The sequence below is a fragment of the Pavona decussata genome, unplaced genomic scaffold (assembly GCF_977016875.1).
Source record: "Pavona decussata unplaced genomic scaffold, jaPavDecu1.1 SCAFFOLD_95, whole genome shotgun sequence".
NCBI classification, from domain to species: domain Eukaryota; kingdom Metazoa; phylum Cnidaria; class Anthozoa; order Scleractinia; family Agariciidae; genus Pavona; species Pavona decussata.
Window position 1 is genome coordinate 1,716,685 of NW_028145512.1, and position 25,247 is coordinate 1,741,931.

The 25,247-nt window shown below is 36.8% G+C and overlaps 1 protein-coding gene across 3 annotated transcripts; it reads left to right on the top strand.

Moving 5' to 3' along the window:
* Window positions 1-478: 478 nt before the first annotated feature.
* On the top strand, window positions 479-24,622 carry LOC146473058 (uncharacterized). Of its 3 annotated transcripts, XM_085118928.1 has the most exons (14): window positions 479-602; window positions 1,216-1,323; window positions 1,892-2,250; window positions 2,930-3,068; window positions 4,903-5,226; window positions 7,918-7,995; window positions 10,769-10,807; window positions 11,167-11,205; window positions 11,728-11,781; window positions 12,600-12,653; window positions 13,775-14,125; window positions 22,148-22,279; window positions 23,035-23,342; window positions 24,404-24,622. In XM_085118928.1, the coding sequence occupies exons 2-14, from the start codon at window positions 1,281-1,283 to the stop codon at window positions 24,542-24,544; spliced, it is 2,061 nt and encodes a 686-aa protein (XP_084975054.1). In that variant the 5' UTR covers window positions 479-602; window positions 1,216-1,280; the 3' UTR covers window positions 24,545-24,622. The 3 variants fall into 3 exon arrangements, with proteins under 3 accessions (XP_084975054.1, XP_084975056.1, XP_084975055.1); XM_085118930.1 differs by lacking the exon at window positions 13,775-14,125; XM_085118929.1 differs by lacking the exon at window positions 11,728-11,781.
* Window positions 24,623-25,247: the final 625 nt, after the last annotated feature.

The following is a 25,247-nucleotide window of genomic DNA, read 5'->3' on the forward strand; positions in this document are numbered from 1 at the left end:
TGTTTCTTTGCTACATTAGCGAACAACTGCTGATTATACTCTAGGTATGAAAATCAAAGAACCAAATGACTTTGGATATAAAAATATCATTTCGTTCACCTGTTCAATTCACGAGATCGCTGACAGAGTGTTTGATCTTTTGTTATGGTACACGAACACACCCGTCACGCCACTGTCAACGTCTAGTGTCATTTGTAATCTCTAATCAGCAAGGTTACAGCATCTTTATGTATGGTGTTATTTCCGTGCATGGAGAAGACCGTGTAGAAAAAAAAAAGGTAGCAGGATAACCGCTAAATTTTACATGTGGAGATTCGTAAAAACAAATTGGCAGATTATATCACGCCTCTTTTATCCGCTAACTGAAGTCTTAACAGGAAACGTTCAACAAGCGTGTGAAGAGACTGATGTCCCCACCTGTGACACTGTATTCAGCTTGTGGCACCAGACGAAACTCGTATTTTCAATAATAAATAACCCCAGATCTAAAACAATCTCTTAAATTTGTTGAAGTGAACGTGTAATCTGATATATAAGAAAGCCGCTTAATGGAATGTTTTGCTAGCGTTAATTGGTAAAAAAACCGAATCTGCAATTTCCTGGTAAGCGACTATCTCCTCTGAAGTGTTGATTTAAGTTCAATCGTTAGACTAACGCAACAGATATTTTATTTCGTTATGTTCAGTTGCACTATTTCTCGAAGCATACTCCATGACACTTGCTCGATCGGCGATATTGTGCTGTTATTCATGTGTGCTATTTGTTGATTTATAATGTACGTTCTTTACTCATTCACACCTTTAAAGTACGTAGTTCATTTCTAATACCAACTGTATACAGCTCTCACAACGTACAAGACGGGTGAAAAACAAAAATTTTATTTTTGATTTAACCGAATGAAACAATATAAATATACCATTCTTTTAAAAGAAGTTACATCTTGTATATGTTCCACCATGAAATTCAGGCTTTCACAGATGTTAATTGCTGGTTTTTAATGCGGATGAACGTTGTATTGAACTTTACCACCTTGATTCGGTCACTCTTCCTTTCTGTTATTTTAAAGGAATTAACTGCGTGTCATTGTGAAACGTTATTAATAGTGTAATAAACAGTGTGCAATATAATTATATCAATTAAGGAATTATAACTAATATATCAATTAAGGAATTATAACTTGAGAAAGTTTATTTTAAATTGTCCATTCTGTATCAGTTTAGTTTATTTTACGCTCTCCTTGAACTAATCACAAAACGTGAAGTGGATCCCTACCAGACGCCATGCTTGGATTTGTTCTTTGTTTTCAAGTCTTGTTTTCATTAGGTATCGTATGCAAACACCTTTTATTTATTGTTATTTTTATCTGTAAGTTGTTTATTGTATTGCTTAAACTGGAAACTTGGTTAACTCGTTTTCTTCACCTTTGCGTGAAAGTGGATCATTCTTTAAACGACTCAACAAATTTGGCCTTTAGATTAGTCGCTTGCAGTGTAAATCTCAATTTGAATTTAGTGAGATGAACAAAAGAGCCTTACACAATACTTGGCTTAAAAAATTTGTTATTCGTAACCAAAACAAACTCTATTTAGTTGTACTAAAGTATCTGTTATAAATACAATTTAATCATTAAAGTCACATTTTAATCCTTCACTATGCTCAGTCCTTAGTTTAAGTCCAGATACTTGTAAAAGTCTTAAAATCAAATTTGTTTTCCAACTTTTCATAAAAACCTTGCTTTTTAAATTAACAAAAATATGAAACAACGGTAGTGATTTAATTTTATATATCAAAGTTATCAGTTAACTAAACGTGCGATGTCTACGATATTAAACCTTTCCTTGTTCTTATATTTTAATGAAATACTCCCCAAAATACAACATTATTTTTATAGGACTGTCATTGGACGGCTTTGAGAAAAACTGTTTACAAGCAACCAACCAGTTAAGAAGAAGACACGGCGTTCCAGACCTCACTTGGTCCGAGTCTCTCGCGGCTGATGCTCGAACTTGGGCGAATTCACTATCTACGACAAACACGTTTGAACATGACTACAGCAGCATGCAAGGAAAGAATCAAGGAGAAAACCTGGCCTACTTCAAACCTTACAAGGATAAATGTCAGGGAATGAAGAGAGAAGATTGTGTTCAGTGTAGAGAGATTATCGATGATTGGTACGGTGAAGTCAAGAATTATGACTTTGGAATGGGCAAACCCAAAACACCTGGTGGTGTAGTCATGCACTTTACACAGGTACCTGTTTGAAAGAAATAGTAACCACACCCTATGAACACTCTTTTAACGAAGCCACCCTGTTGTTGCGGTCGTTTCGTTTTAGTCCGAAGTCGTGCATTTTTTTTATGACTCGCTCGTGTCTCCATGTCAAAATGGCCAGATTTACGTGCCACTTTGACATAGATTAATAGAGTAGATTATTAGAATTCCTTTGTAAATTACAGATGCTCCCAATCACAAAAAAAATGAACTGAATTTAAGCAGCTCATCTATACAACAATACTGCTAACACAATTTTTACGCTTTACGAAAGGAAGTCTGTTCTTATCGCAGGTTATTAGAACCGATCTCATGAAGGGCTAAGCCTGAAAAGTCGTTATAAAGTTTTGTTGACACTTTTAACTGAATAAAAAGTTTTGATTTCCATCTTTATTGATTCATCTATATTACCTCCAACATTCGGCCAGTTCTTAGAAATAGTTTATTGATGGAATTCAGATGTACCCTGGAATTTTAGACAGATATTAATAAGAAATACATTTTTGATTGAACGCTGCGAACAGCCACAATCTGGCCGGTCTCGACGACTTAGATATTTCGGTAATTAATTTTATTCCTCATCATCCAATTATGAAGCATTAATATACGTGTCTATAATACATATTATTTTTGCCGAAAATGCATTCATCTAAAACAGGAAGTGTGGAGGAATTCTCGTCAGTTTGGAATCGGGACAGCAAGAAGCCCGAAATACGGCTTCATATTAGTGGCACGATACAGTCCCCGAGGAAATAGAGGCGGGCCTGCGATCTTCAAAGATAATGTGTTTCCACCTGGTACGTTGCTACGTAAGAGCACGGTTGTTGTGCTGAAAAGGCATCAGTTGGTGGCTTTCAAATATCAGATCAGGCAAAAATGTTAAAATGTCTGTATCTGTAATCTGGATAATTAAAACTGAGTAAGTTTGTGCAGGAGAATAGCCCAATTTTCGATATATTAAAATTCACCCTGAAACAATAACATCACATCTAGGCTCCGAGCAACAAATTGTAGAGTTTATATATGCGTTATTGACCAAGCTTGAGGTCAAGATGGCTGGATATTGGCCAAGTTTTATCCAAGAACGAGGCCAATATCAAGCCATATTGATCGAACAAGCTTGGTCATCAAAAGGATTTATTATATGGCTTTATCTTCAAGTTAAAACTACAACAACAAAACAAAACACAACATGAAATTGTTCTGCTCGTAAAAAAATTCTTCATAGCTGGTCGGTATAAGATTTATTTTCAGCGCATTTTTGGATTTATAGCATGTAATCATGGAAAACAAGGAATCCTAAATTATTTTAAGGCTCTAACTTTATAATGGCTTAAAGGGAGTATACAATTATTGAGTACTAGATTTTCGCAAGTGCGGGAAGATTATAATAGAATCCGGCAAACTCGCCATTTTCAGCCGATCGCGCGGTGGCGTAAATAATAAACATTTTAACACAGTTTTCGGCCTCCAATCAATAATTCTTGAATGAAACAATACATTTTGAAATTATATGTAGAGATAAGCCGAAAAATAGAGCGGGTAAATCAGAAAACTGGGTAAAATTTTGATGAGATTTTGTTGTTTACAACAAGCAAGATGCGGCTAAATCAAAAACGTGAGCTTCTTCGGCGAACTTGAGAAAAACACTTTTCTGAACTGCTCTAAACACTTAACGCAACTTTCACTACGCTATAATTTAAAAACAGTCATTGCAAACATAAAGGACTAATCAATTTAGTGCTTGACTTGAGACAATAAGTTTTACAAAATCAATCTATCTACACGCAGAGCAATTATTACTCAACGATTCAACTCATTCATTATAGCTGAAACAAAATTCTCACTACACCAGGATGATTCCATTTTCTTTCCTTTCCTTTAGGTCAATGTTGAGAGTTTACCGAACATTTTAGCGAGCCTCAGAACAACGAGAAAATCGAAGAAATGATTGCATTGTTGGTCGGGATTAAACTTTCGATGCCAAGCGGACGGGCAACGGGTAATCCCGAGCGGGCAAGATAGCTCCATCTTGCCCGCTCGGGTAGCCAATCACAGCGCAGGATTTGACTCAACTTGCCCGCTCACGGAGCCAGCCATATAATAAATGGGTTTAATCCCCGGAGGCTGAATTTTAATTCATCAAAATTGGGCTATTTCATGGCAAATGTTAGCATTAGCAAATTGTTCTGTTGACTTAAAACCAAACTTGAAGAGCTGAAACTGCGACGACAGCTGAGAGCAAAACGACAACAATCACCAAAGCAATGCTTGAAAGTACTGAATATTTGTCTGCAAACGTAACTCAGAAGGACAAGTCGATATCTTAAGTAAACACTCCGATTTTATCGTTAGGCAATGAACGACTAATGAAGTAAATGACGCTATTCATTCATGAATGCTTTTTCATTGTTACATTTATATTTATAATATCTATGTTCCAGTTATTGTTGATGTAACATTGTCACATAATTAATTATAATGACATAAATAGTACAAGAAATAAATAGTACTACAGTAAGTACAAGATAATATATTGAGTTTAAAATCAAACCAGAGTGGTCGTCTACTATCACCGGTCGGATGACGTATATTGACTCACTTCTAACAATATACTGAATTTGTTATTAGGGACCATGTCTGACCCCACACCATCTACCGCTTCATCTGCTGTATCCCCCACAAGTGGACCTCCAACACTCTCTAACGCTTCATCTACTGTACCCCCCACAAGTGGACCTCCAACACTCTCTAACGCTTCATCTACTGTACCCCCCACAAGTGGACCTCCAACACCCTCTAACGCTTCATCTACTGCACCTCCCACAAGTGGACCTCCAACACCCACCACGTCCGGTTTTCCAGCGACTAAAAACATTTCAATAGATATTACAGTGAACAACGTCACTGGGCCCACCTCAGCACCAACTAGGGTGGTGGTACCTCCTTTTGCAGGTACAACAGTTGGTTTTTAATCGAATACGTCAATTACCGTTCATAGAGATAAGTGAATGTGTCAAAGGTTCCAAACAGACAGATCACTTCTTTAAGACAAGAATTTCATTAGCGTACGTAGGTTACACGTATGTCCACTCGATTTTAAAAACGTTGTTCCTTGCAAAGTGTGAATGATGGACCTGATGGAATTATGGGGTGATCTAATTAGCATGCGTATTTTTCGTGTTTTACTCTTCTTTCGCGAGGAATATGCAAATTTTAAAGGGGGCAGTGTCACCTACTTAGGGTTCGTTTTTTTATCCACAATTCTGGAATACGAATGGTTGGTACGGAATGCTAGGAATAATTCGGATTGTCTGCATAAAAAACCCCCATCTGTCCTGGCCGTGTAAACATTGCGTCACAAATATGGCGGCCGACGAAGAGGCTGCCATTAAAGCCGTTATCGCAGCAATTTTCCTTGTACTTTTGGTACAATGAAATTAGAAACAATGTTTCATTTTGTCCAAAAGTGTAACCTGATTTTTTCTGGTAGAGACGTATTTGAATCCGCAGCGCTCATCTCGCCGTCAGCCATCTTGGATTTTCATTCGCAACATTCTGTTTATTCTGCCCCTGGAAGCAGAATGGATGGGATGCATTCTGTCCATTCCAGAATAGGAATGCAGAATAGAAAAACGCGCGCATTTTACATTCTGTCCATTCTCATTCCAAAATTGTGAATAAAAAAACGCGCCCTTAGTGTCACTTTGAATGGCTAAAAAACGTTTGAATCGGTGGATGAATGGTTCAGGTTTGTTAACAAAAACCCTACTAGCACAAGAAACTAGTATTAATTATGTCTGGCTGCGGATGGCTAAGATGGAAATGGACTGCGACTTGAAAAAATTGGCCATTTTTTTTTTTTTAAATACCGTCATGTGTATTTTAGAGCCATATAAAAACTGATTGTGTAGTTCAGTGTAGTTCAGTTCTTCCTTGCGGAAATCTCTTAATGTTTTATTCCAGTGTTATAAGAGCAATTTCATGTTAGCAAAAAGGTTTTGTCAAATATTTGAGAAGATTTGACCAAAATACAGCAAAATTGTCGTGACAGTGCCCCTTTCAACGTGCTCCAATATTTTGCACAAGCATAACTTCTGATACCATCGGCCATTCACAAAAAGACAAATAAAAATCTACTAACTTAAATTAAATATAATTTACCTACATTCCGTAACTCTGCGTTGCATAGGCAAGAATAAATGAGCTCAAGAAGTAATTGACAACTAAGTGCGACAGGCAATCGACCGCCCGTATGAGGAGTACTTCTACCACTTGCGTTATCGAGCACTAACACACACATTTGATTGGGCTTCTGAGGCTGCTACTACGCAGACTCAAACTGTTGTGGGTTTGACTGAATATGGCATTCAGCGTATTGCTCTTTAGATAAAGAATGAAAGAGAACTGAATTCCAAAGAAAGAAAAGGAAGTATCAATACTATAGCTAGCGCTACAAATCGTTAAAGGTGAATAGGTTTATTTATGCTTGAGAAATAATACAGCCTGAGAGACCTGTGATACTAAATATGATTCGATTTACCACCCTCCTTCCAATACATTCCCCATCATGACTGCGATGTTATTAATAAGCGTCCCCTTTAAATAAGCGCCATATCGCATAAGTGCCCCTGTTCCAATAATAAGCGCTCCATCCAGCACAGCATGAACTAAAGGTGATATCCAGGATGTGGGATGTTGGCTTGGAATGGACCAGCAAATGTTATTCTGTCCTTCGTGCATCGTATCTTTACTGTTGTTAATAGTGGTTCTGGTATGTTTATGCCAACTACCCGTGCTACGCGTTACACCTCGTGGTTTTACAGTGTTTTGTTTTCTTTTTCATGGCTTAATTTTAGTACAAGTTTCACGCGACCCCCCTAAAAAAAAAGATACCGGCTAAGTGACGCCCATACTGTTACAGGTCCTGGAAATGCGAAATGCCGCACACTTCCTACACGAAACAGGCAACAGCAAAACCGAACTCAAAATATTGCAATCTGCAGCGTTACAACAATGCCAAAATTATATCCTATCAAGTTTGACCTCTCCAAGTAAATTCTGTCAACTGGTGTTAATTGTTCTATAACATAACAACAACATTCTTCCTTAATACAAAAAAGCAGCATGTCAGCAAGTTAGTTCGATTACAAAACAGCTAGCTTGAACAAAAAAGGTAACATACTACAACAATGAAACTTGTTTCAGTACTACACTATAATTCACTTAGGCCTAATCAAACACTATTTCCCTTTACTTTCGCTATAAAGTATACAACATTGCCGGTGGTGAAATCATTAACGAATGAAAAGTTCTCTGAATGCTGTAAAACACACAAATCGCTCACTGGTTGCAATAAGAAAGCCAGAAGTTCTCAACATTAAAATTTGAAGAATTACCCACCCCATCCCACCAAAGATCCGAGATCATACCGACTTTTCTCCCGTGAGAATGTCGAAGATCTGTTGAAGACCAACGAAAGCTCGGGAAAGATAATGGAACAAACCACAGGAATGTGTTGACGTTGCACCATAAAAGCCGTAGAAAAACCTCAGGGTTGTTTTGACAACCCGAGGTAAAAAAGAAATAAACGCCCTGTCGAATCATTACGGTAAGTAGTTAACAACCACTTTTTCTAACCTACAGGTCCTTCAAAAAGTGACAAGTCAAAGTGTCATTACTTTGTGGTCTACAGTACGACTTCTAACTACACCATCATTCAAAGTAAGGAACTTTACATTGATTAATTGGTACAGAAAAGGTTTAAACCCCTAAAAAGTTAGCCATTGAGATTAGAAGCTGCAGCGATACTGATTGGTCACGGGAATATCTCCTGATGATCTGCTAGTAAGAGCTGGTAAAGATTATTGTTCGTAAAACGCCATATTTGTGATAGGTAAGTCGATAAGTGCCTATCATCTTACCCTTGGGTTGTACGAATTAATTGATGTTTACAAATTTCAGTTCTTATTTCTTATTTAACCTTCATGGCTTTTTAATGCTAGTTTGTTTTGTGTTTGTTTGTTTGTTTTTGCTTTGTTTTTGTTGTTATTTTTTTTTTCATCACGTTACGCGACCTATTCACCTATTAACGGATCACAGGGAAATTTGGTCTGTTTTCACGTGTTACAAGCTTATGTGTCAGCATTATTTGAGCAAAAGTAACCCCTTTACTACCTTGTAACACTTGATTATGACTGCATCTCTCCGCCCGCCCGCCAGTCTTACTAACTCAGCTCCCTCTAATTTGATGGCTCAAATTCCTCTGAATGATTATTAGCATGTCTATTTAAAAGCAAGTAAGTTAGATTAACCTATTTGTAAACTGTAAACTGGAGTGGAGAAATTAAAAATACAAAAACAAGTAAGCACTAAAGTAAGTAAGAAAGTAAGAAGTATATGAGTTAGAGCCATCGACATTTCGCTTTTCAATGTTGAAATTTAGATCCTTTATATAAAATATGAAATATAATACAAAATATGAAAGCAAGCAGAATTCAGTAAAATTTTTGTTCTTCTTAATGTCAGCATTTCAACGAATCAGCGTACTGTCAAACAAATTGTATTAGTGCAATATTTAATAATAATAATAATAATAATAATAATCTTTTATTAGGAAGCTCCATCACTAAAAGTGGTTTACATGGAGGTCCTAAAACTAGATATATATTGTATAATGATACAACTAGAAATAATAAAATCGAAGTATATATAAACATAATTATAATCCATCAAATATTTTCGCTCGCGCGCGATTGGTCTAAACGCCTCACGTGACCAAATATACCCCAGCTAAAACTGGGGAATATCCGAGGATATTCCCCAAGTGATATTCCCCAATTTCAAAAACTTCAAGGAGCGTCAAGTTTGCAATTAAAATGAATGTCAAGATGGGGGAACGGTTTGCTTTTGTGACAGAAGAAGAGATAAACCTGCTGGTCGATAAACCAGTACCAGAAAACAACATACGCTCTAAACGTTTTTGACGGTAAGCTGTTCGTAAACGAAATGTTGAAATACTCAAGCTCGTATTTGCGACATTTTCTCTTGGTTTGCACTCTGTTTAACAGTCCTTGAATTCAAAATGTGGTAAAACTGAAAAATATGAAAGGCGAAAAGTTTTAGCCCTTCTCATTTAAGAGTATTTATGGTTTTCTTTCAGTCTGGCGAAATGAAAAAGCCATCAACACTGAGCTAGTAAACGAGTTTAATTAATAAGCTCGAAGCTCGCTCACACGACGGCAAATATTACAGTTATAATTCAATGAGAGCAATTCGTGCTGGCCTGGATATAAGGAATTTAAATAACGAAAACAAAAATTTCACTACCATTACTGACAGAGTTCCAGCCGGTAAATGATGCTATTAATGCTCACCTGGTCGAGATCGCTCGCGAACATAAAATCTCGTTCACGAAACAAAAACAGCCATGATACCCCGAGATGTCGAAATTCTTTACGAAGAGAAGCAGCTTGTCCTACTCTCGAGCAACAAGTTTAATCCTCAGTGATTGTGAACGACTTCGTTGCTGGCTCCATTCAATGTCAAGTTAGCAAAGAAAGCGCTTTGATGGAATCCAGCAAAAACAACCGGTGGCGTCGTATTCGACTGCAGGTTCAGCTTCGATTTCTTCACAGGTCGTTTTCGGCTAGCAAATTCCACAATTGTATTTTCGATATAAAGTGCTGCTCCAATTGAACGCGAGATAAAGGAAGAGAACGACAAAGCGCCGGCTGGTTCGTTGACGGCAGTTTACACTTTTTACGGAATGCGATACTTTACAGTTTTTCGCTTTCAGTGATCTTTAGCTTGTTCTCGAGATGTAGTTAGATTCCCTGTAACCTTATCCGCCACTTGTATCTTGCTTTTGTCTTTCACGGAATTAAACAAGTTTACTTTCCTTTCAAACGTTTTACCTTTTCCCCAAACAAACGCTTTCGACCTGAAGCGAAATCTGAAGTGGAGATTTTGAAGCCAACTGACAAACTTTGACGTGATTGACATATGACAGAATGGCAGATACTGCCGATTCCCGCGAGATTCCCGCATGTTGCGAAAAATATTTGAAGGATAATAAACACAATAGCCTCCATTTGACTTTAAAAATATGCTCAGATATTTGTCCTTGGACATTATCTGCTCCTCGAAGCTCACAGTTTTCCTCGAGCTTCGCTCTCGGAAAACTGTTCGCTACTCGGAACAGATAATGTCCGCGGACAAATATCTGAGCATATTTTCGCGCCAAATGGAGGCTATTGTTTATATATAAAAAGCAGAAAAAAGTCACTTCATAAAAACGGGCAAACTTGCTGAATTTCTTACAGTTCTCTCTAACTCATTCAAGTCTTCGAAACAGTGGTACCGCGAATGATTCTTTCCCCAATATTTCAGTGGAAAGCGCCAATCGGACACGACTACTTTAAATATTGCTAGCCAATAACAACTCCATGGCGGGAAGTTATCGGAATAGCTGAAATGAAAACCTTTTGTCTTTCAGAATGCGCTGGAAAACCTAACGTCACTTTCATTCCACAAGGTAAGGATATGTAATGTACCAAGGGTAAGCATTCATTCATTAACTTTTAGACCTGAAGACACGAGTTTATAGTTTGGAAATAAAAAATAAGACTGTTTATTACATGCAAATGATTCAGGCGTAATGCTACATTTCAACACGATATACAACGACGACTGGAAAACCAAGTTTGCCAGGTCAGCGGCGGTATGCTAATATCAATAATAATAAGTATAAGAATCATTTAATACTTTATCCAGGATATTGAAGCCTTACAATACCAATGAAGCTAGTGAAAGAAAAGATAAAACTAAAGAAAGAACAACAAAAAGCTTATAACTTTTTATTATTCCTTTTTTGATGTTTTGTTTTATTTTCAGGGAAGGTAACGACGATCGTAAAACCGCCGAATTTCCCAGGTAACGGTATGCTGATCTCAATAACATTAACTTTAAGCAAGAGTTTTAAGCCAGGATTTAAAATAAACAATTGAAGCAACCTAAAGGGAAATAAAAATAATAAAAAACGACTAGAAGCGAATAACTTTTTACGTAAGAAAAGTCATTTAGATTGAAAATTTTCCTTTCAGTATGACAATAATTTTGTTAGTCCCGCATGCCGCTACTGATAGCCTGAGTCTGCCAGTGTTAAAATTCGAGACCTAACAGAAAAAAATAAATCAAAATTTAAATGCAGTTGAAGCCATTGTATGTGATAAGCATCATACTATGGTTTCAAAACTTTGCTCAGGTTTGCAAATAATAAGATCCATAACAGACAGAGAAATTGCATAGATATCCCACCAGAAGCTAAAATATCCTTAAAGTGTTTCTTGAATCTGTCTATTCCTAAACTGCTCCAAAAAAATTGCTGTTGGAGATATAAATGACATACAGCGAGGTTGTGTTAATAATATGGACTGACTCAAATGTATTCTGTAGCTTTTCCCCCAGTTCCTATTCCGAAAGGACCTGCTGCACCATCAGGGACACCAGGTAACAGCATGACTAACAAACAAGAATTTTCTGATCATTGTAAGATCTCATTACACCCTTGGTTCAATGTTACTCTAACATTTAAAGGAAATAAAACTCGAACATTTTGAAAGCTGAACGTAGATCAGAGACGGGTTTTAACACGAACTGACAGCATTTATTTGTTTCTTCCACTTCAGTTAGGTAGAGTGTGTTTTTCCAAAAGTTGACACCGTAATAACAACGTATTTTAATTATCTGAAATCTTCGCTTTTAACGTCCTTTGACCGCTTGCTTACTCAACCCTTTCATGGATGGGTTTTGATTAGGCGGCTAGTCATTCCACAAATAGATTGGCGGGACAAAAAGGTTTTTTTGCCAGATCAAGGGATTAAAAAGTTATAAAGGACTTGGATACAAACCTTTCTCCGTCAGTAAATCGAGCCGTGAGTATTAAACCTCATACCCCTGGCCACGAAACTTTCAAAGTTTGAACGTCGGACTTTCCATGCCGTTACTGCTAACGAACTAGTTTACACTTCAAGCGAGGGGATTCGCATAACGATTATTTTTATTTATTCATTTTTAATTCTACTTTATGCGGTTCACAGGGACAACCCTGAAAATAGAAATAAATTTAAATAAAGCGAATAGAAGTAAAAACTAGAATAAACATGGGCGGGTAAATAATACAGTAGTACAAAAAAAGTACAGGCGTACCGTAACAGGGTGCGCGGCTAAATACTGCAGGCACATCTATATATCCAACTTCCTTGTCTCTCTGGAGTTCTCACCGAGGTTGTGTTAATGATATTGACTGACTCAAATGTATTCTGTAGCTTTTCCCCCAGTTCCTGTTCCGAAAGGACCAGCTGCACCACCAGGGACACCAGGTAACAGCATGACTAACAAACAAGAATTTTCTGATCATTGTAAGATCTCATTACACCCTTGGTTCAAGGTTACGCTAACATTTAATAGAAATAAAAGAAATAAAACTCAGATATTTTGAAAGCTGAACGTACGTCAGAGCCGGGTTTTAACATGAACTGACAGCATATATTTGTTTCTTCCACTTCAGTTAGGTAGAGTGTGTTTCACTAAAAATTGTCATAGTAATAACAACTTGTTTTAATGATCTGAAATCTTCGCATTTAACGTCCTTTGACCGTATAACTTGTTAATTTTTGAAGTAGCTGTAATACACAAACACAAGGTACAGCATATTTTTTATATAAAGCATTTTGTGAGCGTTTGCTTAATCGACCCTTTTATGGATGGATTTTGATTAGGCGGCTAGTCGCTTCACAAATAGATTGGCAGGGCAAAAAGGTTATTTAGCCAGATCAGTAAGTCGAATTTGAGATATAGGGCTTTAAAACGTATTAATTGAATTCTAGTTGTAACAAAGTACAATTTTTCGCCTCACAGTGAGTTTATTTGAAAGATATATGTAGATGGAAGCACAGTAATTGAAAACGTAAAAGTAAAAGAATCTTCCATGTTACTTTAATTGTAAACAACTAAGGATTGGGAAACGCTACTGACAAAATGTTAATTGCTAAAAGACAATTTCAATAACAGGAAATAGCCACTAACCAACAACAAACTGATACCGAACACTTTGAGAACACTTTGTATGTCCCGAATGGATAGCCATGGCTGAAATGTTAAGTTCAGGTGAGATAACAATTTCTCTTGCACGATTCTTGCGTTTGTCATCCTCATAATTTTAAAACTGAGATGTGGTTTATTATCTAAATCTAAAGTGGCGAGAGAGATAATATAAGCCTAAACAAGAATCCCTTTTACAGTGTACTATAAAAATGACTGTAAACCCACAACTAACAGCACCGTCACCTATGCCGACAGAGGCCATAATCACAATGCTGACTACTATATATAAATGAAAAGGAAATGATTACAACAATTAACGCAGTACCCCTTACCAACTCTACAACTGTAGCTCCCATTAATCCAGATCTAACTTCACCGGCTACGATTGCATCTACAGCTATACCGGAATTGACGTCAACAACATATCCTACGGCAAACGTTACTTCAGAACCAAAACCAAAAACAACTGCAAATGAATCAATTACAACACCTGCCTCTGCCTCAACAACCTCGGCAAGTACAGCTGCTTCAACAACATCTGGCAAAACAACCTCAAGTGCCCCAGCTACAGTAAGTTCAACAACTGCCACAACAACAGATACGCCAGAAGCCGACTCAGACGTAATAACTCCAACGACTGCTACTACAGTTCACCCAGAAAAAAACAACACGACAATTATTCCGATGACATTTACAACAATCCTTACAAAAAAAACAGAAATGACTACTCTTACAACGGCATTTGCAGGTACATGTGTTAATACATACCCCAAAACTTGAAAAGGTGCGTTCGTTTAAAAAAAATCGTAAAATTACGAGCAAGTATTCAATCCGGATGAGAACCAGTACCTTTTTCAGTTGGCATTTCAAATCAGAGATTTCATAGCGTCAATGTTATTGCTACACGATAATCAGATGGAGACCGACTGGCTGGACAAATTTTAAAGGGGCTATTACACTACCGTACTAAAATTTATAGTAGTTAAATTAAAAAGTGTTATTCATATTCGAACACATTTTCCTAAAAGGATTTAATTTACAAGACTACAAGAAGTTATCGTTCAATTCGTATGCTCTAAAAGTTGATGTATCGATCTGTACGTCTGAACGCGCCTTTTCCGCGGTAACCTTCATGAAGCGAATTGTAAACTAATCATCGTCTGTCTTCGTTTCTCCACTTAGTTCATTAACCTTACAGCCTATACAGCCTACATCCGAAATAATTCCACTAAGCAGTTTGTAGCTAAGAGCTAGTTAAGGTTAATGGTAACGAGGCAAGTTGTTCTAACCTTCATCCTTAAAAGTGCCAGCGTTCAACTGCGTTGTGCTCGCCCAAAGGCTCAACAACTAAGGCCTCCCTCTTACTGAACGCACCAAAAAACTGTAAAAGAAAATCTACTAGTAAGATCACTAGATCCCGAAATATTAACTTCTGCATCACATACTGTTTAAACAGTTTTGCTGAGATCAGTGTAGTCCTCAACTGGCCAGCCGAAAGCAAACCCATCCACGCAAACTCCCAATGACCGCAGTAACAAAAGAATTCTTTTGCACTCCTCGGAAACACGGAAACTCCCAGCAGCTGGTTTATTAGGTAAAACTGCAGTACTTCTGTGAACCTCAATCACTTACTCAGACAGCTAAAACAAATTTTTTCAGGGCATTGCGACAATCACATATATGCAGCGTACATCTTAATAATCGAGAAAAAAAGGGCTGATGTGTGATTGCATTTTGATTCCCGGCGATCCAATTTGCCGTAAAAATTAATTGGAAAAGCTGTCAACCACCTTATCTTACATTACATTCAGTATTATTATGTTATAGAGAGCATGCGTGGGTTGGCCGAAGGCGGCCGCGTTTTTTGAAGGTGCCGAGACTTCTTCCCAGTCTAATAGCCATAAACGTTTGTATAGAGCCGTTACCAGCAGAAAAGCTGTCTTCTAATTGTAAATATGGTTAGACAGAGCCAAAAGAACAAACGAGGAGGAAGAGGCTACACAGATGATGAATTAACAGCTTCCAAACGTCCTAACGTAAACATGGCGGCCTCCGCATCCGAGTCACAAGAAGTCCAAGAACTTAGTGAATTGACTGAGGTTCATCGTACTCCCACTCTCACGGATATTCACAAAATATACAGAAAATACAAAATTCAAAGAACAACCTTTCGAGGGAGTTTAGAGAACTTAAATCCTCCATCAAGAAACAAGAAACTTAATTACAAAATGCAAAAGAGGCGTTGAAAATCGCACTTGAGAACAACAAGAAACTCAGGATGGAATTGAAAGCGACTAAAGAGCCCGCGAAGGAGCAAAAACAACAAATTGACGAGCTATACGACAGCATCGATGCACTAGAGCAATATTCAAGGGAAAATTATATCGAAATTGTGGGTATTCCAGAAAACGTATATGAGAACGAAAAGGCAGTGCTAAAAATTGCGGGGCTTTAAATGTAAATGTTAAGGAGGAAGACATCGATATTTGTTATCGAGTCAAAAGGAAAAATTCGAACCTTATTATAGCAAGATTCACTAGAAAGCCAGAGTTGCTTCAGAACGATTTTCGTCAACGAAAACTTAACTGCATTTCGCCGAACAACAACAACAACAACAACAAAAACCTTTATTTTCCTCATGATTAATTAGAAAGATTATTATAATTACATTCTTGTATAGTGACTAGTAAAAGTGATAAAAAGAATGAAGACTTAGTACAGGGAGATTGGACTATTGATGGAAAAATCTTTGTCAAAACATCGCCGAATGGAAGACCTTTCCGAATTAACTACGACGCCGGCCTAAATGACCTCTAATGCTAAGTAAACTGCTGGTAGGTGGGAATACAGTAAATTATCCGTGTGACGGGGAGGTTTCAAACTCGGAGACAAGAGTCGAAGCAAACGGTCTTTACTCCAAAATATTTTTTTTCCTTATTTTGTCGTGCTTGTGTCCTTATTCTGTGTGTTTGTTTACTTTCTATGTTCTCACTCTGTTTGTTTGTTTGTTTGTTTGTTGACACACTGTTTATTACCTTACCAGTTTTTGATTCGTAGAAATTGTTCAAATGCAAAACGGGTTTAAGATTATTTCACTTAATGTAAGATGGTATCAGGGATGAGACAAAAAGAGGAAGCACCTTTGCTTATCTAAAGACCAGGAGGCAAAAATATGTTTCCTGTAAGAAACATATTCAGAGGTTAATGATGAAGGAACTTGGCAAAATGAATGGGGTGGAAATTTTTTTTCTCTCACGGAACCCATCATAGTAAAGACGTTTGTATTTTGATAGATTTATGCAAAAACAAATCAGGAAGAATAGTATTACAGTTTTGCCTAAAGGATCGAAAATTTCCTTTTGCAATATTTACGTACCTAACAACCACTTAGAGCAACTGGAATTTACTCAAGAGTTGAACAACTGCCTCATTGACAAATCTGAAGCATCTTGTCAAATTATAGACGGTGATTGGAACTGCACACTCTCAAATAAAGATAAAAAGGGCAAACTACCATCGGAAAAGTACAGAATTTCAGTATATGCTTTTGATTACCATGGAAACATTCGACTTAATAGATATACAAAGAAGGCGCCAACCAAATTTGAATATTCATTCTTACGTTTCTAAAGCTTTAAAAGTCAAGTTAAGATTACACTTTTTTCTGATTGCTAAAAGATTTTCGCAACATGTTAAAAAAGTTGGATGTTACCCCTCGATCGCGCCAGATAATAAAGCGATCTATCTTGATCTGTTGCTACCTCAAAACAGTAAGAGAGGACCAGGGTTCTGGAAATTTAACAACTTTTTACAAAATGATAAGGAGTACACATTGAAAAGATCCTTCAGCTGATTCCTCGGTTACGGGAAAAGTACAGTCGATTGGAAGATAAGAGACTTGTGTGGGAATTTAAAAAAAATGAAAATAAGACAAAATGCTATTTCCCATGCTAAAAGAAAATCCAGAGGTGAATTTCCTTCGAGAAGAAGAAATATAAATAAGAGGAAGAAAATTTTAGATCAAATAATCTGTAATAGCAATGATTTGCAAAATATCGAGGATACCCTCAAAGAGTACGACGCTCTTAAATCCAAAATTCAATCATTTTATGTACAGAAAGGAAAGGCAGAAATGTTTCGCTCGAAATGTCGTTGGCTGGAGGATGGAGAACAGCCGACTAGCTTTTTTTTAATTTAGAGAAACAGAATTATAAAAGGAAAACCAATACCGAACTTCGAACAGAGGGTGATAAAATAATGTGTGATGAAAAGAAAATTTTTTTAAATTACTAGAAGACTTTTATGACGACCTATATAGGTCAAAGGGAACCCCATCTCACGACGAATTCTATCAGGTCACTAGCGACCTAAATCTTCTAAAAATTCCGGATGACGAGCAGGAAATAGTGGAAGGTCTACTTTCTTTCGAAGAGTGCAAAAAGGCTTGAGAAAGTCTAAATTATAATACGTCACCTGGCGAGGATAGTTTTACTGTGAATTTTACAAGTAATTCTTTTTTAATTTGGCTTTTTCAATTGGCTCTGTTTGGTAGAAAGTTTAAATTATGCACATGAATTTGGAGAACAGACTTTCTTTCTCAGATTTCTCAAAGAAGGGGTGTCATTACACTCATTCCAGATCAAGATTCGGATTTATTGGACCTATAAAATTAGAGGCCCATTACATTACTCAACAACGATTATAAAATTTCAGCGAACGCTGTGGCTAAAGGAATTAAAAAAGTTTTTCAGAAATTATTAACTCTGATCAAACGGGATTTATCAAAGGCCGTTACATTGGCGAGAACATAAGACTGATTTGATATATAATGGACTATACAAGAACAGGAAATTTACCTGGTATTCTGTTGTCTTTAGATTTTAAAAAGGCCTTTGATACACACGAATGGCTGCCGGTATATCAAGAAGGTGTTAGAGTTCTTTAACTTCGGAAACAGTCTCAAAAGATGGATTGGAATCTTTTACACGAATATTGAAACTGTAGCTTTAAATAACGGCTTTGAAACTAAATGGCTTAAGCCCTCGCAGGGAGTAAGACAAGGCTCTCCGCTTTCATCGCACCTCTTTATACTTGGTGCTGAAATTTTAGCTAGTAAAATTCGGCAAAACATTATCGTTAAAGGTATCAGTCTGTTCGGAAATGAAGTAAAAATAAGTCAATTCGCGGACGACACTAATTTATTTTGTGCTGATATTACTTCTGCAGAAAACGCCCTTACTATCATTAGTAACTTTGGATGCCTTTCAGGTTTGCAGTTAAATGTCAAAAAACAAAGGCAGTGTGGCTAGGAAAGGCAAATAATCGTTCAACGCCTCAACGCCTCAACGCCGTTCAATTAAACTGGACGCGCGATCCTGTTAAAATCTTGGCAAGACACTTCTCTTATGATGAAAAGCAAAACAATCATTACAATATTTTGCATTAATTAAAAGTCCAAAAATTACAGACTAATTTAAATCTATGGAAATCAAGGAATTTAACGCTATTTGGAAAGGTTCTTATAATTAAATCGCTTGGGTTGTTGTCGCAACTTAAGTACTCAGCTTCAAAACTTAATGTACCGTAAGATCTTATAGATGCCACTAGGAAACATCTCTTCTGTTTTCTTTGAAACAAGAAAAAAGACAAAATCAAAAACTATTCTTTAGATTTATTTATGTACTTAGATTTAAAACTACCAATTCTCTATAAGGATACGTTGTCTTTGTTCACCCAAATTAAACTCCAATTCAAACGTGCAGATGAACAGGGGACGATTCTGTTCAACAACAAAGAATTTTAGTTGATGGACAGGTATTCTATAACAGGGAATGAGTTTCAAATGATATAGGACCTGTAAAAGGATAATGGACAGTTTCTTAATTACGAAGAGTTCCAAAGAAAATACAGCTGGAAAACTAAGCTCTTGAACTTTCATTAAGTTTTGAGTGCTATCCCCGATTACCTTTTGTCTAAAGCAAGAAGCTGGGGCGACATTTCAAATTATGTTTACTTCGAGAATTCCCCATTATTTCTATTGCTAAATGTTCAGGAGCTAAATTTAGATCAAGATAAAGCGAAGGACTTTTATTGGATCTTAAATGAACAGAACCCTTTATCTCTGCCAACCGGGCCAACGGAATGGAACAGGCCGTCTTTGACATAAAAATAAAAAGTCAATGACAAGCCTTCTTTAAATTAGTGAAAAAAATCTACAAAGAGACTAAATTAAAAGAATTTCAGTTCAAATTTCTACATAGCATTATCATAACAAACAAAAAAGGGCTATTTCGTTTTGGAATCAAATAAGACAGTACCTATCTATATTGCGGAGAAGATTCCATTGACCACACCTTCATTTATTGTCAATTGACACAATCCTTTAAGGAAAGTGTTTCTAGGTGGTTCAGCTCTAGGAATAGCTCCTTCCTTGAAAGAATCGTTTTTGGATTATCTGTAATATCAGCTAATAGGTGCCTGACAACAAAAGTAAACTATACTTTATCACTTACGAGATTTTATGTTTACTCCTGTAAGCTTCATAACAAAACAATCACCCTCTCCGATTTCGCCAGCCAAATATATAATAAATATCAATTTAAAAAAAATGTCTGTAATCAATTGACACTGAAGAGCCATTATGATCAAATGAATTGTCGTAGTTGGAATACTGTAAGATGTGATATACCAGGCCCGTAGCAGGGGGAGGGGCAGGGGGGCTTGAGCTCCCCCCCCCCCCCCAAGAATTTTGGAAGTTAAAAAACAATCTGCAAAAAAATAAAAAAATTAAGCCAAATTAATGGGCAACAATCAGTCTTGAACTCTGACGCTGCAAGTCCCTTTTCACAACCTTTAAAAAGTTGTTTACTACCTGTCAGTTTCGTTGGCTAACAGTTTGTTTTTATATAGAACAGCAACAAAGGCACTCCTACTTTGTGACTCGGAAATAAGAACCAAAATGGATCGAAATCAACTAATCTCAACCCGTAAAAGCTGTTGAAATAAATTACTTGTTTTCTAAGACATCTGCTCATTTATAGCAACACAAATGTCCCACAATGCTCCCACAGTCAGATTCTTGCTGCCCGGTTCAAGCCAAATTTTAAAAGAAAAATTTGTCGTCATTTGTTTACGTCTTCCTTCAATCGTAAGATTAGGAAATTTCACATGGTAGTCCACGTAAAGGAAACGGCAAAAAAATGTACCAAAAAGTGTAATTGAGGTGCAAAGTTATTTTTTACTTACTAAATCTACTTTTTTTGTTTTTTTGTTTTGTTTTTTTATATTCTCGTTGCATTTTAAACTCCCTAATCAGTCCGTGTTTTGAGTGATGGGGTGGGGGTAGTTTTGTTTAACTATTTTGCTAAGCCCCCTTAGTTGTTTTAGCCTTGCTACGGGCCTATATACTGTCGTGTAAATAGTATGAAACATGGGGAATATAAGTAAATTAACAAAGTAACTTATCAGTATTGCAACTTTAAGTAGTATTATTAGTACCATCAGTGTTCAACTATTATTAGCTTCTGAAGCAGGTCATTAGTTCTGTAATATTACATATTTGTAAGTAATGCTCCCTTGTTTTTTAAAACAAAGTAAAATATAATAAAAAAAATATGATGTTATATTATATTATTGAAAACTGGATCATTGTATAATGCAATTGCAGGGATTTGATTGGCTAAGCGGCCATGGTATATGAACCATTAAAACATGCCCGAGAACTAGCGCCGAACCATTAAAATATCTTCTGGTTGTCATTGCAAAGCGAAATCGACAATGTCTAGCAATATCTCTTGGCTGTTTTTGGTAAAAACAATTATTCTACTCGTGCTTGTTGCGTATGAGATGATTATAGCCAACTTGGTGCTACGTGCCTTCTTGGCTATCATCTCACATCCAACGCGCGCTGGAGGAATAGTTGTTAATTATCGGAAGAAGAAAAAAAAATAAACTTGGTATCTTATCTCATATTGTTATTTGGGCGATCATGTTTCAATTAAAAACTATTTTGAACCTGACCTAAAACAATAAAATTGATCTTATAAATCTGAATAATCTTTTCGGCAACCTTCTGTTGCCTTAGTTATTGTTTAAAACAGTATCGTTTGCATAATTTACGGTTGTTATTTTCCGTCTATCCCCAGAGATGCTGTTATAGGTAAATAAACCTCTGAGCAGAAATGAAACGAAGAACAACAGGTCATCAGCGATTTCAAAGGCAACGGATACCTCCAAGGATTCATCGAACGTTGTTTAGACTCAGCAGCCAACACAAGTTTATAGCCAGAAAATAGAGAAAATCCGAAGGGCGGATCTTTAATCCCTTCCGTGAAGGGTGTTCGAGAGAGTTCGACGTGTCCTCAACAAAGAAAATATAAGAACCCTGTTTAAACCCGTTAAAACACTAGGAAGCATTTTAAAAAACCGAATGTTTCATTTTGCCGAAACAACGGATCACGGAATTCACCCAAAACTACTTTGAAATTATAGAAAGAAACGTGAACAATAGGCAAGAAAGCTTCTCTCCATCGAAAACCACAACTCCGCTCACGAACAAATACATTCCCCACAGGTTTATTTACCTATAGCAACATCCCTGGGGACATGCGGCAAATAAAAACCCTAAATTATATGAACGTCACTGTTTCTGACGAAGGCAACAGCCAGTTGCCGAAAATTTACTTTTCTAAAAGTTTTTTTTATAAGATCAATGTTATTGTAGGTTAAAAATAATTCTTAATTGAAACGTTATCTTATCTTATCGTTATAGTTCAGCCGCCGCTACCGCCAGACCCGTGCCTACTAAACCCATGTAAGAATGGCGGCACCTGTAATCCTGAGGGACAGAACTTTACTTGCACCTGTCCCGATGGATACTGGGGTCCAATATGTGAAAACAGAGGTATGAAGACACTGTCTTATTATAATAAAACACTGTGGCCTTTGGAGAACATTTCAAAAGTGTAGACAGCACTAGCTGGAGGTCCTCTGTTCTTAAATATATCTATATAACGTTCTTTACATATAATTATACGAAAACATTTTCTTCTCCTTTGAGGAATGTATTTATGAAACAATAAAGTGCGATAACATTGTTTGCAGTTAATTTTGTATATTTTTTAGATTGTAACTATGTAAGCAGGTAAAAGTAATATTTCAGAGCGGATAACTCAAAACAAAGAAATCTTTACCAAAGCTCTTTCATTGATTTTTTTTTATTCGTTTTAGTTATTATTATATTAAGACGGAAATTTCCAACAGAACTTCGCTATTACTTAAAATGTAATGATATTAGTAGAACATTGAAAATGGTAGTGATATCATTAAACTGAAAATTCTTAAGCCTCATTGATTCCCCATGCATAGTTAATTCGGCAGTAATAACACCTTGTAATTGAATAGCCGAGTTTATTTTTAAACACTAGAACTTTCATATATAGTTTTTTTAAAAAATTATATATAATAAATATTAAAATATTACTATTATTACTATTAAAATAGCAATTTTTATTCGAAATCTACTCTTTGATACACTCGTAATTTCAAGCCAGCGTACTATTTCACCTTTAACCGATTGTTTATTTCACAGTTATATATGTTCATGATTACGCCATGCACTACACTCTTTCCGGTTTTCGTCCATAATTCATATGTTAGGTCCCACTGCGGAAGAAAGCAAAGATGCACTGATGCTTACCAACATGTACAGAGCTAGGCACGAAGCCCCTGAACTTACCTGGAGCCAAGAACTGGCGGCCAAGGCACAGGACTGGGCCGATAAATTGGCCAAAGAACAGAGACTTGCTCATGAGGATGAGAGCTCAACTGATTATGGAGAGAACCTGGCTGAGGTAGGAAGCGATGATAAGGCCTTACTGCGAGCCATTGATGCATGGTATAACGAAGCGAACTTTTACAATTTCCAAGACCCCAAGTTCAGCAAAGAGATTGGCCACTTCTCACAGGTAAGCCTGAAAGATTTGCAAGGAAGATGGACAGCAAAATGGTATAAAATTATCATTGTATTCTTTGAAGGAAGAGTATAAAATGCTACCATAAATTTACAATTAGCTGGTTATCTTTTTACTTCTTTTTTTGAATTGCTTAAAATTAAATTGTTTATTTTATATGAGACTCCAAACAAGACTGGCAACTCTGGGAAGGGAATCATTTCAACTTACGGTTACAAAATAGCTAACTGAGGATGCAAACAATTTGTAACCACTGAGTAATATTTAAAATATCGCAAGTCTAGAGGTATAAAACTTCAAGGATAAAGAATGAATAGAAAATGACACTGGAGAGCATGATTGGGCAGTGACGGGAGATCTCACGTCCCTGCAGTGCGTTCCGGGTTCCAATCCTTGACTCGGGTTTAGCTCTGGTAACTAGTCGTGCTCGGTATAATGTTAAACGCGGTCAAACATAAAAATAGAAAAAGTCCGTTAAAGCTAAGATTCAGTTTAGATTTTTGTGTGTTTGTGAGTTAAGTAAATCGTATTACGATATAAGGAACCATTAGGTGAATGGTTTTCCTTATGTCACACATTTAAACAGAAAACAAACACACCAATCGCCGACCAGTAAACAAAAGTTGAGACATTTTGAATAAATCGAAAAATGATTCAGAAGCTCAAAACATGGTGAGCAACTCAACTCAGGGTTTTTCCTTATTGATGAGTTAAAAAAATAAATGATTTCTGGAGTAACCTTCTCCTTTCACTTAACGTAATTTTCTTATTCTTTTATTTTTTTATTATTACATATTTTTTATTATTATTTATTTATTTGTTTATTTATTGACGTTTTAGCGTGATCAAGGTCTAGAGGTCATTATCGGATCACTCAGGATTTCGCTTCGTCTGTTTAAAAAACAACTTTTGCAAATTCCAGTTCCATGAATTCGTCATATAATCCACATTACATTTAAAAATATTAAAAACACTTATCACAAACTTAGCATTTTAATTGTATTTAATACGCATATTTTCGGTAACTGACATCACCTTTCCACATTAATTTGCAGTTGGTATGGGGTGCAAGTAATGAAATGGGAATGGCAAAAGCGAAAACCAAAGACCAGTCCAACGTGTACGTGGTGGGTAGATACAAACCAGCAGGCAACGTCGTCGATCAGTTTGAATCAAATGTGAAGCCGAAACAATGAGATTCACAACGCGTGTCCACTTTAATTCCCTTGAACCATGTGATAAAGAGTATTATTAAAAGCGGGATATTTGCATAGTGCAATAGTTTTGATTTGTTCAGCGTCATGGTTTGAGTGTGAGCGAGTAAGGCGATCTTCTGTGGTTGTTCCAAACACTCGCACTTGTTGGATACAAGGTGATTACAGCGAATTCGGCGCGCTGTCTATCATCTCGAATCCACAAGCGCTTGTGAAATAATATTTAATTATTAAAAACTAATAGATTGGATAACCGCGCAGTTCCAGAGTTTTGATTTCATTAGCAGCTATGGTATATGTGTAGCGTAGGGCCTGAGCCCGAGTTAGCTCGGGCATGCGTTGTAAGTTGTGACGAGAACATGCTTGTTGTCGAGCTTTCATGTTGTGTTTGAGACTGATGTAGGATAAACTGTTTTTTAGACTAGTTGTGTCTTTAGTAGTATTACATTTGGTGGCAGCGGTGGGATCTGTAATGATGGAAGCAACTGTGAAAGCTTTGGAGACGAAAGTGGCCCAGTTGGAAGCTAACCTTGCGAAGAAAGGCGAAACAGCATCCAGTTCGCCCGGCTCCGCGAGTTCACCGATCGTTTTGGCGGATCATTCTCTTCGCATTAAACCCGAAACTTTCTCGGCTGCTTCAGGGGAAAACTGGCTAGTATGGTTGCGAAAATTTAAAAACATCGCT

Coding starts and splice junctions, on each gene's coding strand:
- LOC146473058 (XM_085118928.1), top strand. CDS start 1,281: ATGCTTGGATTTGTTCTTTGTTTTCAAGTCTTGTTTTCATTAG. Junction 3,069..4,902: donor AGATAATGTGTTTCCACCTG/GTACGTTGCTAC, acceptor ATTTGTTATTAG/GGACCATGTCTGACCCCACA. Junction 23,343..24,403: donor AGATTGGCCACTTCTCACAG/GTAAGCCTGAAA, acceptor ATTAATTTGCAG/TTGGTATGGGGTGCAAGTAA.